A 15,513-nucleotide genomic window follows, 5' to 3' on the forward strand; every position below is an offset into this window, starting at 1 on the left:
GTGTTTGAATCTTGGTGGGATGTGGATAAACTGAGTATATATCTAAACCGAGTACCAGAAAAACAGGATGTTCCTGTGGTTAAAGTGGCTTTGTGTTAACATGTCTGCAGAAGTCGGGCAACTATGTGCTAATCCAGTGTTAGGCTGCTCCCAGTATCAGTGTCAAGGGCTGATGGGTGACCAAGTTTGATGGGTGACCAGCCAGTCTGTGTCATTAGTGAAGCTTAGGTTACAAGCCAAGCTGTAATGGTTAGTTGACGACCTGGATAATTGTTTTGAATTTCTCACCATCTCAGCATAGATCTTCCAATTAAATGCCAATAAGAACCAAATTGGAACAGTTTGGGGCCATTGACTTGTGCCTCTTTTGAAATGTTTGGGATTTTTTCAGCCAGCAGAGATGGGACACTTTAATCTCTGAGCTGGATTCACGTTCTGTTCCTAGAGGTGCACAGCGCCAGAAGAGAAGAGGAAACAATCATTTGTAATCAATCTTACTATTTAAGAGTTAGAGTTAAGTGTTGGCTTGATTCATCTCCCCCCACCTCCCCCAAGCCCCATGTTAACTAGCTTGTATATTTGCTAATCTGCAGCTGTTTTTGTTTCAGCAACTCCTGGGTACAGTCCCCCATTAGCGTGCTTCGATTGTGAGGTCTCAGACGTTACTCCATTCATAGCTCCTGCAGCACCAGCCAAGAAGGGGAAGAAAGGTGAGGGGCAAAGAATCGTAGAAATGTACAGCACAGAAACAGGCCATTCAGCCCATTGAGTCCGCACCGGCTCTCCGAACAAGTTGTTCATTCAGTCCCACTGCCCTGTCTTGTCCTTCAAGTCTCTATCCTTCATACTTTCTATCTATTATTGTTATCTACTTCCTTCTTGAAACCGACAACGGACTCTGCCTCTACCACTTTATTTGGCAACAAGCTTCTGAGTGAAAAACTTTCTCCTAAGCTCTCCTATTGTTCGTATTGTGACTGTCTTATAAGATCTGAGAGGAAGAGGCTGAGATACTGAGCATGGAGTGAATGGTTTGGGGTTGAATATCACTTTGAGTTTGTTGTAAAGTCACGTTACCTAAGCAAACTCAAAGGAGGGAATGGTTTCCACCACGATCTGACTATACAGTATACACTCAATGCTGTATTTCCACAATTGCTAGAAAACTGTTAGTTCAGAAAGAGCAATGAGATCATACTGTAAAACTCGTGCAGATAGAGTTCCAACGCTACTGAGCTCAGAGCCTGGTAACCTTTGGTTTCATTTGTATATTTTTTTAAGGTCGGAAGGTTAAGAAGAGGACAAAATCTGACAGCAACAAGAGCTCCTCCACAGACAGCTCTCAGACTGAGGAACCAATGGAAGAAAGTCATATACAGGCTGAACAGACCCAAGAGAAGGTAATGTGGGGAAGGGACCTCACAGGATTTTCTCAAGGGAGTTTCTCCCAGTGTTCTGGCCAATAATTACCCACATAAAATTAGTCATTCCATTTATGGCTGTTTGTAGGACCTTGCTGTACTAAATTGGCTGTCACATTCATCTACAAAATGCACAGTCACGACACTTAATGGTATTCTTTATTCTTTTACCTCTCTTCACTTTGGAAAATCAATGCATGTGGGTTGAAGTGTACCGATATGCTAGATGTTTCATACAGTCTCTTGTGCTTCACAGGACAATGCTGAGGAGGGAAAGGTCTCTATTAACCTATCCAATTACAGAGCTTACTTCCGAGAGCTTGACATCAGTGTATTCACCATCCTACGTTGTGGCCTGGTAACCAAGTCCTTATTGGACACTGAGCAAAATACCAAGGTCAGTGTGTCAGGGCTCGTCAGTCATATAGGGTGGGGAGATCAGCCAAGCTCTTCTTCGGGATTTATTGAGTAAAAGCTTTTAAGAATTCTGTTCTTCTAACATTTTAGCACATAATGAAAATTATCTGATGTTTTCTGTTGGAAGTTTTCTGTAATGAAATTTCACGTGCCAGTGAAATTACAAACATCCCAATTTAAGAGAATTGATTGCATGTCATTGCCGAATGAAACATGGATTGTTTCAGCCCATCCTGTAGAGCAGTAGTGGCCAACCTGAGGCCCGAGGGCTGGAGGTGGCAGCAGTGAACCTTTGCAAAAGTCTAGGTAAGTCTGAGTTTGATAGGTAGTGTATGTTCAGTGTTTTCTTAGTTTGATTTATGGCATAAATCAAGAAATACTCAATCAAGAAAATGTGTTTTGTTGGCTGATTATAAAGGCTGGGCACCAATGCTTTAAAGTATTATTTACAAGGGGAGAGGGTTATATTGAGAAAACCATACAGCTTATAAGCTTTATTCATCTTCTAGGTTACCGAGGTTGTACAGCTCGGGTCAGCAGAGTTGATGTTTCTTCTGGAGGACCTGTCCCGGAAATTGGAGTACATCCTGATAGCAACAGCTACCAGGAAAATAAACTTTCTAAAGGTACCCGTCACTTAAACATCAACAAAAAATCAATGCGCAAGAGGTCTCAGTTTGATTTTTTTTTTAAAAGCTTGTCTTCATTGATTCACATTAAAAAATAACCAGGTGATGAGCTCCACCCAACGTGACGTTACCAGGGAGGTAGTTCTCTAGCTATCCTCAGGGTCAAAGCTGTGGTTAAAGAAGATGTTGGAGCATAGAGAGGATGCATGTAGTTTCACTAGGATAAAACCAGGGGTGAGAAAATTGAATTGCGGGCTTGATCTTTGAATAGGTGCTGATTGAGTTTATTTTGCCTACAAAATACACAACCACTGAACTGTACGGTAAATACTTTGAAGTGCTTTGAAAAGCGCTGTATCAAATGTAAGGATTAAAGCCAGGGTAGCCGGTTTGGGAGAAGGGAAATCCGCTCAAAGGTTTCATACAGTCTGATCTGACCCTGTGCATAGCTATAGAACTACCTCCCTAGTAACGTCGTATTGGGTGGAGCACATCACCAGGTTATTTTTGATTGTGAATTAATGAAAATAAGCATTCAAAAAAAAATCAAAATCAGTTCCTGGTCACTGTACAGAGACCCTGTACTTGAGGTTGAGTTTATGTGAGCATCAGGCTAGGAATAATTGGCTTCAGTTAAAATACCCCATCCTGTTGATTAGCCTGAATGTGTGAATAATGGCTACTTGGTTTACTGGAGGGGGCTGGCGCTGTGCAACTGTATCCAGGTAGAAGACAATAAAGCGACCTATTACCTTTAAGTGAGGAGATTGGGGGGGTAGAAAAGAATAAACATGGAATTAATACCTGTGTATTTTTACTACGTTGATGTGCTAGTTTTAGATTTTGTTTACGCTAGTTGTAATATGAATAAACTATAGTTTTATTGACAGTTTTAATAAATCTGAAACACATTGCTCAGCTGTTTCTTCTGCTTTTCCAGGTCAAAGCAGATCGTGATGTTGGGTTTTCACACTTGCGCCAGAACACTCCACTTGAAATGGCTCGGTTTGCTGTCCACCTGCTTGATGCTTTCTGCAATCATCTGGAAAATATTCACAACTACTTTCAGGTTGGGCCTGTGCACATGGAAACCTAGAACTAGCATTGGGCATGCACTGGGGAGTTGGAAATCTTTAGGGGGCAATTCCACCTGTCCCCCCTCCCTTGCCTCCTTCAATACCCATCTCAAGAAGTTCCTCTTCGACCACTCTTTCGGTCACCTTCCTACCTCCGTCCACCCTGCCCTCCACCCCACCTGATCCCAAACCCCAGCTTTGGTGCACATCCTTGACTATCCAGCACTTTGGGACGTCATTTTGTCTTCATTTTGTCTCTGCAAACGGCTTTTCCTCCAGCCCCTGCACTGTCTCGTGTGGTGTCCCTCAGGGCTCTGTCCTCGGTCCCCTCCTCTTCACCCTCTATATGCTCCCCCTTGGTGACGTCATCCGCAGACATGGGGTTAACTTCCACATGTATGCGGATGACACCCTTTCCTCTTCTACCCTCAACTCCACGACCACCGATGTCCTGACAGCTGCCTGTCTGACATCGAGTCCTGGACGAGAGACAACTTTCTTCAGCTCAAAGTGCGCAAAACTGAGGCCCTCCTGAATGGCTCGAGTCAGCGCCTCTGCACCTCAGGCGCTGACAGCATCAGCATCTCCACCTCTCAAAGCCAGTCAGGAACCTCTGTGTTCTGTTCGACCCTGAGCTGTCCTTTCTTCCCTACATCCGCGCCACAACTGCTACCGCCTTCCACCATCTCCGGAACATCGCCAGACTATGGCACTACCTCACCCCTCACGCTGCTGAAACTCTGGTCCACGCCTTTGTCACCTCAAGGCTGGACTATGGGAACTCTCTCCTCGTCGGCCTTCCCGGCCACCTCCCTCCACAAGCTGCAGGTCATTCAGAACTCTGCAGCTCGTGTACTGTCCCGCACCAGGCTTCGGGACCACATCACTCCCACCCTCGCTCACCTCCACTGGCTCCCCATCCCCCAGAGGATCGAATTCAAGATCCTCACCTACAAGGCCATTCACGGCCTTGCACCCTCCTACCTCTCCGACTTACTATCCCCCTACCTACCTGCCCGTACCCTCCGTTCCTCTGGCTCTGGTCTGCTCCACATCCCCTGCCCCAACCGCCCTACCATCGGTGCCCGGGCTTTTAGCCTCTCAGCCCCGAGGCTCTGGAACACCGTCCCCAGTGCCTTTGCCTTGCTTCCTCCTCTTTCCTCCTTCAAGGCCGGTCTCAAGACCTTTCTCTTCAACCATGCCTTCACCTCCCCTCTCGACTCTACCCCCTCCTCGCTCCCTCCCTTCCCTCCCCTCACCTTGACCATTCCCCCCCTGCTCGGGTCCCGACCCAACTGTCCAGCGCCTTGGGATGTCCTCCCAACGTGAAAGGCGCTATACGCATGTAATCTGTTTTTTTGATTCACTCTATTTACGTAGCATTTTAGAGAGTCCAAGAGTCTGTCAAATTCTTAAATACAGCCTTAATTTTGAGGCTGTTTTTCTGAAGTTTCTATTGTAGATCTATAATAATAATAATAATAATCCTTGCATTTGATATAGCGCTTTTCACGTCGGAAGGACGTCCCAAAGCGCTTCACAGAACACACTGTAAAGTGAATTGACTGTATATTTGTGGGCGAACGCGGCAGCCAATTGCGCACAGCAATGTCCCACAAACAGTCGTAGATTGAAAATGACCAATTTTATTATTGTTTTGGGTTTTGGAGGGATTATTATTAGGCTCTGTGTGGAGTAAGGAAACTTGCCCAAGGTTTCGCCCTCTGCCTGGAATTGAACTCAGGTCCCTCGCTTGCAAAGCGAGTGCTCTAACCACTGAGCTACAGGACTCCACGATGTTTGTGTGAAATTGCTTAATTTCTGTTCTTGTTATTGGACGACATTATAAAATCTCAGATTTAATAACCTATTGCTTTCTCTGCTCAGGTGATGATGGGAGAGAATAATGGAGTGGTGGATGCCCTGGGAGTGAATGTGAAAGAACACCAGCTGATGTCCACGTGTTATCAGTTACTGCTTCAGATTTTGCACACACTCTTTGTTTGGTAGGTGTCTGTTGTGAAAGTCTCTTGTTACATTCGATAATAGTCTGCTCAAAATATATTGCTTACGTGAATTATACATACACATTCTTTCCAACAGGGATTAGAGAAAATGATCAGGAACAGAAAGCAGAAGGCTCATTTCCTCCTCTTTAATATTGGGCATCAAGCCCACTATTTCTCCTTTTTACTCCTAATATGATTCACTTGCTATAGTGCAGTCAAATGAATTCCCTAGTTAGACGTATTTCCCCTTTTTATGTTTAATTATGTTTTCTCTTCTCCCCCCACCCCCCCACACCTCCTATCTCCTCACGATTGAATAGCTTCACCTTTGACCAGCACTCACTGTGTCAAAACTGACAACGATTTACAATCAAAGCACGAAAAGTGGCCATTCGGCCCAACCAGTCCATACCAGTGTTTATACTCCATACGAGTCTCCATCCATTCCTTATTCCCTTCCATACCCTCTATTCCCCTCTCCCTTATGTGAACGTCTGGCAATCCTCTTGAATGCATTGATACTACCTGATTCAACCAGAGCTTCAGATAGCGAGTTCCACAATCTCCTTTGGATCTCCTGAATGCTATCTTGCACTTGTGTCATGTACACATGTACAATGGCCAATTGGATAAAGTTCCAGCACTGTGTATAAGGAACAATTAATTAAACAAGAAGTTTGGTGTCTGCCTGGCTCAGTTAATAGCACTCTCACCTCTGATTCTCACTCCCATATCTGGTCCCTGACCAGGACCGCCTTCTTCCACCTCCGCCACATTGCCCGCCTCTTACCCCAAATGCAGCCGAAACTCTCATGCATGCGTTTGTCACCTCCCGCCTGGATTACTCCAACACACTCCTTGCTGGTCTCCCCAGCTCCACTATTCAAAAGATCCAGCTCATTCGGAACCCTGCCGCCCGCATGCTGACCCGGACCAAACTCTGTACCCACACCTCACCAGTTTTGGCCCAGGCTCCACTGTTTCGATTTCAAGATCCTCATCCTTGTATTCAAGTCCCTGCACTCCTCTGCACCCCCCACCTCTCTGACCTCCTCTCTCCTCAAAACAGTACCTGTTATCTTTGTTGCTCCGGGCCTGGCCTCCTCCTCGTTCCCCAAGTCCTCCGCTCCACCCTCGGCGGTCATGCCTTCAGCCACTTTGCCCCGAGGCTCTGGAACTGCCTTCCTCACTCCCTTCGTCTCGTTCCCTCACTTCCTATTTTTAGGTCTCTGCTGAAGACCTTTCTTTTCGACCGCGCATTTGGTCACCTTCCTCCCCCTCCCCCTGGCTCAGTCCCGGGATCCGTTACTGTAAAGCGCTCTGAGACGCCGTCCGGCGTGGAGGGCGCTATATAAATCCAAATTGTTGTTGTTGTTTCCCCATCACCGAACAGGTTGACTTCAGGATCCTCTCGTGTTCAATTTCCTTCACTCTCTGGCACCTTCCTATCTCTCTGATCTCTGCACTCCCCAATCCACCACCTGGCGCCTCTGCTCTTCCCTTGCATGCTCTGCCCCACCATCGGAGGTTGCGCATTCAGTCACTACGCCCCGAAAGTCTGGAACACTCCCTCAACCCTCCGCCTTGCCCCCTCTCCCCTTTTTCAAGTCCTGCCTAAAAACTCTCCTCTTTGCTTTCAGCCACCGCCCACCTCCCAAGCTCGGAGTCAGGCACCGCAACTGTTAAGTGCTCTGAGACACTACCCTGCGTGGAGGGCGCTTTATGAGTGCAAGCTGTGTTGATTCAGAAAGCTGTGGGTTTAAGTTCCACTTCAGGACTTTGCATTCATTTGTCCAGGCCGACACTCCAATGCATCGTTGGAGTTACTGTCCTTCGGATGAGACGTTAAACCGAAGTCTCATCTGCCACTTCAGGTGGACGTAACACTAGCTGAGAAGGGAGTTTCTCCCGGGGGCCTGACAATATACTTTGGTGCGTTCTCCTGATGGGAAACAAGGGGGGAAAAAAACTATTAAAAATTTTTTGAAAAAGGTAAAAGATATTTTTATGGCAGAGTAGAACCTTCGCTCCCATTGGAAAGAATTGTGGGAATTGAGGATTTGTTTTTTCTATTCACAGGAGTGGATTTTCCCAGCATGAAAACAGTAAACTTTTGAAGGAAGCCCTTGGGGTCTTGACGGCTAGACTAAAACCTGGAGATCTGGAACTGGAAGAATTGTTTAGGTAACAAACTATATACTCGACATGAGTGTAAATCTGTGTACTGACATAAGGAATGAAACTGACTCAGTCCTAAAAGTGGATGAGAAAATCCCCCAATACTTTTTCCTCCCCTCGCACCAAAAGGAAATTGTAACTTATTCTTTGGTTCCTTCTCATCCCCCCTTCCTTTCATGCACAATCTATATACGACTACTACTACTACTACTAATAATAATAATAATAATAATCCTTGCATTTGATATAGCGCTTTTCACGTCGGGAGGACGTCCCAAAGCGCTTCACAGAATAGACTGTAAAGTGAATTGACTGTATATTTGTGGGCGAACGTGGCAGCCAATTGCGCACAGCAATGTCCCACAAACAGTCGTAGATTGAAAATGACCAATTTATTATTGTTTTTGTTTTGGAGGGATTATTATTAGGCTCTGTGTGGAGTAAGGAAACTTGCCCAAGGTTTCGCCCTGCCTGGAATTGAACTCAGGTCTCTCACTTGCAAAGCGAGTGCTCTAACCACTGAGCTACAGGACTCCATAGTACTTGATATAGCACCTTATCACGTCATTGAGATATCTCAAAACACTTCACAGAATATATTGTAAAGTGGATTGAGTGTATTTTGTAGGCGAAATGAGGCAGCCAATTGCACACAGCAGTGTCCCACAATTGTGGATTGAGTATTAATAATATTATTAATCTATGTACTGCTTTTGGTGGGTAGCTTTGATCCATCTCTCTACTGCTTGTTCAAGTGTTGATTGCCCAGCAGAGTTCAGCAACTTCTTTCATTGGGAAATGAGGAGAGAAAACCCAAGTTGTGAAACAAAAGAACACTTTCTACAACCAACAGAGTTTTGAAACTTCAAAGAAAAATTATATCCTGAGTTATTTTTCTCCCCATCGCTCTCCATTCCCCTGGATGCAGTAGCAGGCGGGAGGGTTGCACTTATACCTCTGGGAATATCGCTGTCCATCTGGCTACATGAGACTAATGCATGGCTTTCATTAACTTACTCTCTTATTGTGTGGGATTTTCTGCTAGCCCGTAGTTTTTTTTTTAGTTGTCATTGACATTCGCGACCATCTGAAATTGTTGCGATTTTTCAATATATTAGTGTTCCATCAAAATAAAGTAAACAACTTTAATGCTCGTAGAATATTTGATCCCACAGGAAATATGTCGCTCTCTCCCCTCAGGCAAACATTCCGTTATCTGCAGAACATCCAGAGCAGTGTTCCCAGCTGTCTCTCTGCGGTCACTCTGACTCAGCTCCTTATTGTCATAGCAAAAAGGTCTCCAGATGACAAATACAAGGAGCAAATAGGTTTGTCTCATTCTTTGTGTAAACTAGTCCAGTATTATTAATCTGGGTGTGATATGGGGAGGGGTGGGGGAAGAGTGAGGGACAGAGAGTGTAGGTGAGTAGGGTATTATAGGAATACCCTACAATTTATGATTGCTGTAAGAAAGTCCAAAGCCACCTTGTAGCTGGCTATTGTAAAAGGGTTTCTTTTTAATCAACTTTCATTGATAATTGTCTGGGGCACTTGCTTAACTGTTTTAGTATTTGTCAGTCTTAGTATTACTTTGCAGTCCAACCAAAAAGCATCAGTTTAATTCTGTTTGAGTAGATTTCTAAACTTCTGATTCTTTTCCACATTTTGCCCTCAGCTTTGATTGCCCGAGGCTTTCTGTGCCAATCCTGGATTCTACCCACAGGGGAAAGAGAGAAGGGGATTAAATACAATGAAGCACTGCAAAACCTTCTATGGTGAGTATCACAAGTGGTCAAAATAACCAGCGACAATCAGGGCAGATCTCTTATCAGTCCCCGAGGATAGATGGAAATCAGGTTTGAAGTTAATGTCGCTTTGATCCTTACCAGAGTGTGTTGCTGTCCTGTTCATTACAACACTTTCTATTATTTGTGTATCCAACCTTATTCATTTCCTCCTTTGTTCCAAATGTTCTCCAGTGAAGAAAAAGTAGCCTCCCTCTTTGCGGGGAAGAACCTGTAATAATAATAATCCTTGTATTTGATATAGCGCCTTATCAGGTTATTGAGACTTCTCAAAGCGCTTCACAGAATATATTGTAAAGTGAATTGGCTGTATTTTGTGGGCGAAACCTATCTTCTCCCTGAGGTTAGAAATGGGGACTGACCTGCTTGGGTGAAGGTCTCGGGGATTTTCAGCCATTGTGGTTGAAGTCTCCAATGTCTCACTTTTTAACCAGTTCCATAGACAATTGGCTACATGTACTCTATTACCAAAAACATCAAAGACCATTTGAATTCTCTCCCTCTTAAAATTACTGATCTTGCAGAGATCACAAGAGGGAACCCACATCCCATGACACCAACCCAGAGTGTTTGTGCATCAGCTCACTGCATCACTGAAACATTCTCTGGGACTTTGGTATGGCTGATGCATTTGGTGCTTTTCTTGTTTAATGTTCCTTCTGTCCAGACAGTGAGGTATGGAGGTGGAACCAAAATAAGGATCCGGTATAAGAAAGTTGCATCATCTTTCAGATGATACAGTAAGGCAGAGTTGGTTACTCAAATATTACTTGGGGATCCACAGTTCTGTGGAGTTTACTTTGTGTATGTAATGTTCACAGTATTTACTTGGAGCACACAGAGGATGTCTTGCAGTCTGTGGAGGAGATTGCTGGTGTGGGTGTCCCCGAACTGCTTAACTCAAGCAAGGATGGCAGCTCAGCCACATTCCCAACATTGACCAGGTAAGTTAACATGTGCTTTCCACCCAACGGTTACTGCAAAGTTATTGATTCATCCGTCATGAGTTAAAGTTGTACATGTCATAGAAGGACCCAGAGTTGTACCAGTGCTCAGAATTGGGTTCACCGTAGGAATTCTGGCTGTGATACTTTAACAAATAGCAGACCGTTTGGTGAGATTGCTGTACAGAGGGCCTTGCTAGCTATTTCAGCTTACTTTGGGTTCATATTGAAATTTGCTGATGACATTAAATTGGGGGGAGTGTAAAATTCAGATGAAGATATATAGACTACAACAACTTGCATTTATATAGCAACCTTCACAAAGACAAGGTCTGACATCAAGCAACAGAGAGGCAGAGGTGGCTATACGTGCAGGTGAAGAGATGGGTTTAATATGGAACTTAAAAATAGAGAGAGGGATGAGAGGGAGACAGTTCCAGAGATTGGGAGGTAGAATCTGAAGATTTGGCCAATATCTCTGCCTGACTGGCTCCAGCCTTCTGCATGTTCTACTATTGGTGGCCATGCTTCCAGTCACTACACCCCGAAACACTCTTCCTCTATCCCTTCGCCTTGCCCTTTCCTTCCCCAACTTCAGATCGCGCCTGAAGACCTTCCTCTTCGACCATGTCTATGATCACCTTCCCCCAGCTCGGCGTTGTGCTCCACCACTGCCAAGTGCTCTGGGCCGCTACCCTGTGTGAGGGGCGCTATAAAAATGCAGCTTTTTGTGTCAATATTAATTAGATCGCTCAATCTATTCACAGGCAAACGTTCTTGATCTTCTATCGGGTGATGATGAGGGAACTTGAAAAATCAGTCAAGTGTATTCCTGCCGGCATGCCATCCGATTCGAGTGAGGTAACAGTACTTGCATTTGATATTGCACCTTTCATTATTCTATTTGAACTCGGATATTCTAGAGAGATACTCCAGTGTCCTGCTGGGCATCTTCCACATTGTTAGCAATGCAATCCTTCAGGCGAGACATTGTAAACCAAAGTCCCGTCAGCCTGTTCAAATGGACGTTAAAGGTCCCATGACACAATTTGAAAAGAGTTTCTCTCGGTGTTCAGGTCAACAACTAAATAGAATTGGCTGCTGCGTTTGCCTACATTTTACAATATATCCTGTAAAGCCCTTTGAGATGTGATCCCTTCAAGAAAGGCGCTGTATCAATATAGAATTATTGTTGTTACTCTTGGGTAACAAATTGTGCACTTTTGAATTTCTCTGTCTATACCTTGTTGCACACTACAGCCTATGTGGCTTTCTGTATCTAATGCATTCAGCTCAAGAGTTGGAAGCAGCAGCCACGAAGCCAGGCAGCTTATTTACACACAGTGGGATAAATAGTGCTGATTATTTGCATGATGTGCTGATCACTAAAAATAGCCATCTTGTGTCTTAATAATGGGCAGATACTTTTTTTTTAACTAAACCTCCTTCTGTTTTGAATTTCATTTAATTCTCAGGTACAAGCGGAGAAGCTGTTACGTTGGAATTTAGCTGTACGGGATTTCCACATCCTAGTAAACCTGGTAAAGGTAATGAAACAATCTATGCTGATTTTAATGCTTAACTGGTGTGGTTTTTCTGTTTTACTTTCCACTCGGTCCCTCTCCACAGCAATACTTTAGAGATGAAGATCTCATTCAGGTGCAAGATTAGTCTTATAATCTGCTACTGACACATGCTCAAGCACACTGCTTTGATCGTGATTCCTATTTATGCTTTTCAATTATCCGTCCGGGTTTCCCATGGACATAGCAACTGTGTTAGGACATCCCCCAGGTTGTGTGGGGATTTGCTTACAGACCCATGTTAACTGGAAGCTTCGTCCATTCGGCTTTCTGTGCTGACTAACCAGCTCCCCATGCTGCAAAATGGCCGAGTTGTTTGTCACTGTGTCACCTCTGACATAATTTCCTGCGTACTTCCTGCGAAGTGACACCACTGATGTCACTTTGTGGAGGAAGTGATTATGTCAACTGGACTTCTTAATGTCCTACAGCGTGCACTTACTGCAGGTTGCAGGAAATTACATTATTAAAGCTTACTGTGCATATCATACAACGCTTGGAGTATGGCCCGAATGTCAGACATTTTTTCAGGGGGATTTATAATTTGAGACCTGAGATATTGGATCCAGACAATCGTCTTGTAACTGGGTTGCTGTGTATTCTGCGTTATTGTTTGCATATTTGTATTTCAAACAAAGCTGCTCTTATTGTTTCACATTTAATCAACACACAGGTATTTGATACCAGGCCTGTACTTGGAATTTGTCTCAAGGTAAGCACCTTATAATTTTGCTTTGATAGTCGAACAACGGCATTTTTAAATGGGAATGGTGAAGATTTCAGCAGTTTTGTTCAGTCAGTGGCAGAACTTCACATTTTATAAATTGTAGTTGTGATTGTTTGTGCTATATTTTTCTCCCTTTATCAAATGTGTCAAACGTCTTTTTCCTTCTATGAGCGAGGTATCAAGTGCCCTCCAATACCAACCCCCAAGTGATCATTCACTGCCTGGCACAGTGAGGGGCTGTGTTTTTTTTTACCCAAGGATCATCGCAACTGACCAACCTCCTCCCACCCCTACACACACAGACACACACACTCTCTCTCTCTCTCTCTCTCACTCATACACATACACACACACACACACACACACACACACACACAAAACCTCTGTTCTGACTTAGCTGATCACAGCCAAGGCACGGCAGTTTCCATGCATATGTGAAACTCACAATAATAATAATAATAATCCCTGCATTTGATATGGCGCCTTATCATGTCATTGAGAAGTCGTAAAGCGTTTCACAGAATATACTGTAAAGTGAATTGACTATATTTTATAGGTGAAACACGGCAGCCAATTGTGCACAGCAGTGTCCCACAAACAGTTGTGGATTGACCATCGCCAAACTACACCAAACTCACAGTCTCTTAAGCATGGGGATGGGTTTCTGCAGAACACCAACCCAGCTGAGCAAAAAGATCAGATGGGACCAGTTGCGACTGATGTTTACCTGAACACCTGAATGACAGCCACATAGAATAGAATAATAATAATTCTTACATTTATTATAGTGCTTTTATCCTGCCATTGAGGCACCTCAAAGCGCTTCATGACTGTGTAGGCAAAAGAAATAGGAATTTGGGAAGGTTACCAATGTGTGCCCCTGAAACTGTGCCTCCAGTTGATTGGGTGGTGGTGGGGGAGAGGAGAAAGGAAAGGGACAAACGTCTAAGGAAAAGGAGAAACGTTGACAAACAATAAAGAATACCAGAGCTGCATCAGGACCAGCGTGTTGTTAATAGTTTAAAAGTGTATAAAAGGTTTGATTTAATTATACGTAATATTTAACAAAATGGGTGCAGTTTTATAGCAGTAATTCATGTTGCTTACTGTGGTAGATTTGTCGGATTATTTTGCTTTGATCCATGCATGTTTCTGTGATGCAGCATGGACGATTTTTCTTGGAATCTTTCGTGAAGCAAGGCATGCCACTGCTGGACTACAGCTTCAAGAAACACAGGGTATGAAGTTCTACCAAACCCAATGAACGTTCGGTTGGAAATAACAGCCACTGAGACGGTTTCGATGGAATAATGGGAGTTGGAGGTTAAGGACAAACCAGTGATTTAGCCAGGACTATAGGAGTGGTTAGAATGTGGCTTATTTTTTGAATGGGTTACTTGAATCAATGGTCCTTTCAGTTGTGCTGGTGACAGAGAGATGGAGACTTCCATTGTTCCCTTAGTCATGAATTTGTGACAGTGATCAGACGGAGGTTAATGAATCACTGTTATTACTGAAAGCTTATTGGTAAATCATGTGAAGTTGGCCCGAGGATATTGAGTTCTGTTTGCAGTTGTAAAAATAGATTGTTGCTCAGTGTCACCAGCATGTTTTTATTAATAATTTATTAATAATATCTGCATTTGATTCAGCACCTAATCACTTTAAAATATCACCAAAGAGCGAGTTATTTTGAATTGCATTGGCTTGCTATCTGGGCAGCTGGCACTGAGATGAACAGTTAATCTGTCACTTTGTCATGTTGGTTGAGGGAGAGACATTAGCCAGGACAAACTCTGCTCTTCTTCGAAATAGTATAACGACCTTTAAAGTCCACCCGAACCACCAGATCAGGCAAATAAATGGCTCCTCTGTTTAACATTACAGCAATTAAGCGGATGAATGACAGCAATTCCAACAATGCTGAATTCTTTCAGTGCTGCGTTGGAGTGAACCTGTGTTTACTAGTCTATATCTTAAATTGATGCAAAATTGTACTTGGCAGGATGGGTTACCTTTTTAAAAGTTCCAAATCAATATTATCTGAAGTGATTGATTCTCTGTCCATTACAGGATGACGTGCAGAGTTTGCTGAAAACACTACAGCTGAGCACTCGACAGATGCACCACATGTGTGGGCACACCAAGGTAAGGCTGAAACATGGGACTAGTGCGGTAAAGGAACCTCCTATCCAATTGGTTACCAGTAATGTAACTTCCATAGTGTAATATCTGAGGGCTGAAATTTCCCCTGGTCTTCACTGTAATACCATGATCTTAAAATTTAAGATTTTGCAAAATTTTGCAAAATTCTTCAATTAGGTTTTAATTTGGAAACTGGTTTTCTATTGTGCTTAGAAATTAATCTGCTTTCAATTTATAGCAGAACACCAATTATCCACATGTCCGCTTAATATAGCTCTGCACATTTCAAGGAAATAAAGTCCTTAACCTGGAGCAGTTATTTTTATAGGTTGCATAAAGGCAAATGTTTATACTTCTTTTACAGGGGGTATGGTTAGGGTCAGAGATAGAAAGAGAGTTAAGAACACTTGGAAGGAGACAGAGACTCAAACAGAAATCAGGAGAAGAGCTGACACAATCTGGTATACTGCAGTAACTCCTGGGGGAACAAGTTTTTTTTAGAATTGTAGCCAATTTGTGTTTTGCATGATGTCTAATTATCCACACTCCTATCTTCTTTGCCAGCTGAGTGTGAATAAC

At 43.6% G+C, this 15,513-nt stretch overlaps 1 protein-coding gene across 2 annotated transcripts in view; it reads left to right on the top strand.

Moving 5' to 3' along the window:
- fancd2 (FA complementation group D2) overlaps window positions 1-15,513 on the top strand; it is a 40,121-nt gene that overhangs the window by 21,484 nt on the left and 3,124 nt on the right. For both annotated transcript variants that reach the window (XM_007890293.2, XM_007890294.2), the window contains exons 26-40: window positions 609-710; window positions 1,282-1,400; window positions 1,678-1,818; window positions 2,348-2,464; window positions 3,408-3,536; window positions 5,431-5,549; window positions 7,632-7,736; window positions 8,931-9,058; window positions 9,406-9,505; window positions 10,357-10,479; window positions 11,247-11,340; window positions 11,955-12,026; window positions 12,736-12,774; window positions 13,953-14,027; window positions 14,863-14,937. In XM_007890293.2, the coding sequence (XP_007888484.1) occupies window positions 609-710; window positions 1,282-1,400; window positions 1,678-1,818; window positions 2,348-2,464; window positions 3,408-3,536; window positions 5,431-5,549; window positions 7,632-7,736; window positions 8,931-9,058; window positions 9,406-9,505; window positions 10,357-10,479; window positions 11,247-11,340; window positions 11,955-12,026; window positions 12,736-12,774; window positions 13,953-14,027; window positions 14,863-14,937 (1,538 nt within the window). The remainder of the gene's footprint in view (window positions 1-608; window positions 711-1,281; window positions 1,401-1,677; window positions 1,819-2,347; window positions 2,465-3,407; window positions 3,537-5,430; window positions 5,550-7,631; window positions 7,737-8,930; window positions 9,059-9,405; window positions 9,506-10,356; window positions 10,480-11,246; window positions 11,341-11,954; window positions 12,027-12,735; window positions 12,775-13,952; window positions 14,028-14,862; window positions 14,938-15,513) is intronic.

The sequence above is a fragment of the Callorhinchus milii genome, unplaced genomic scaffold (genome assembly GCF_018977255.1).
Source record: "Callorhinchus milii isolate IMCB2004 unplaced genomic scaffold, IMCB_Cmil_1.0 Scaffold12, whole genome shotgun sequence".
Lineage (NCBI taxonomy): Eukaryota > Metazoa > Chordata > Chondrichthyes > Chimaeriformes > Callorhinchidae > Callorhinchus > Callorhinchus milii.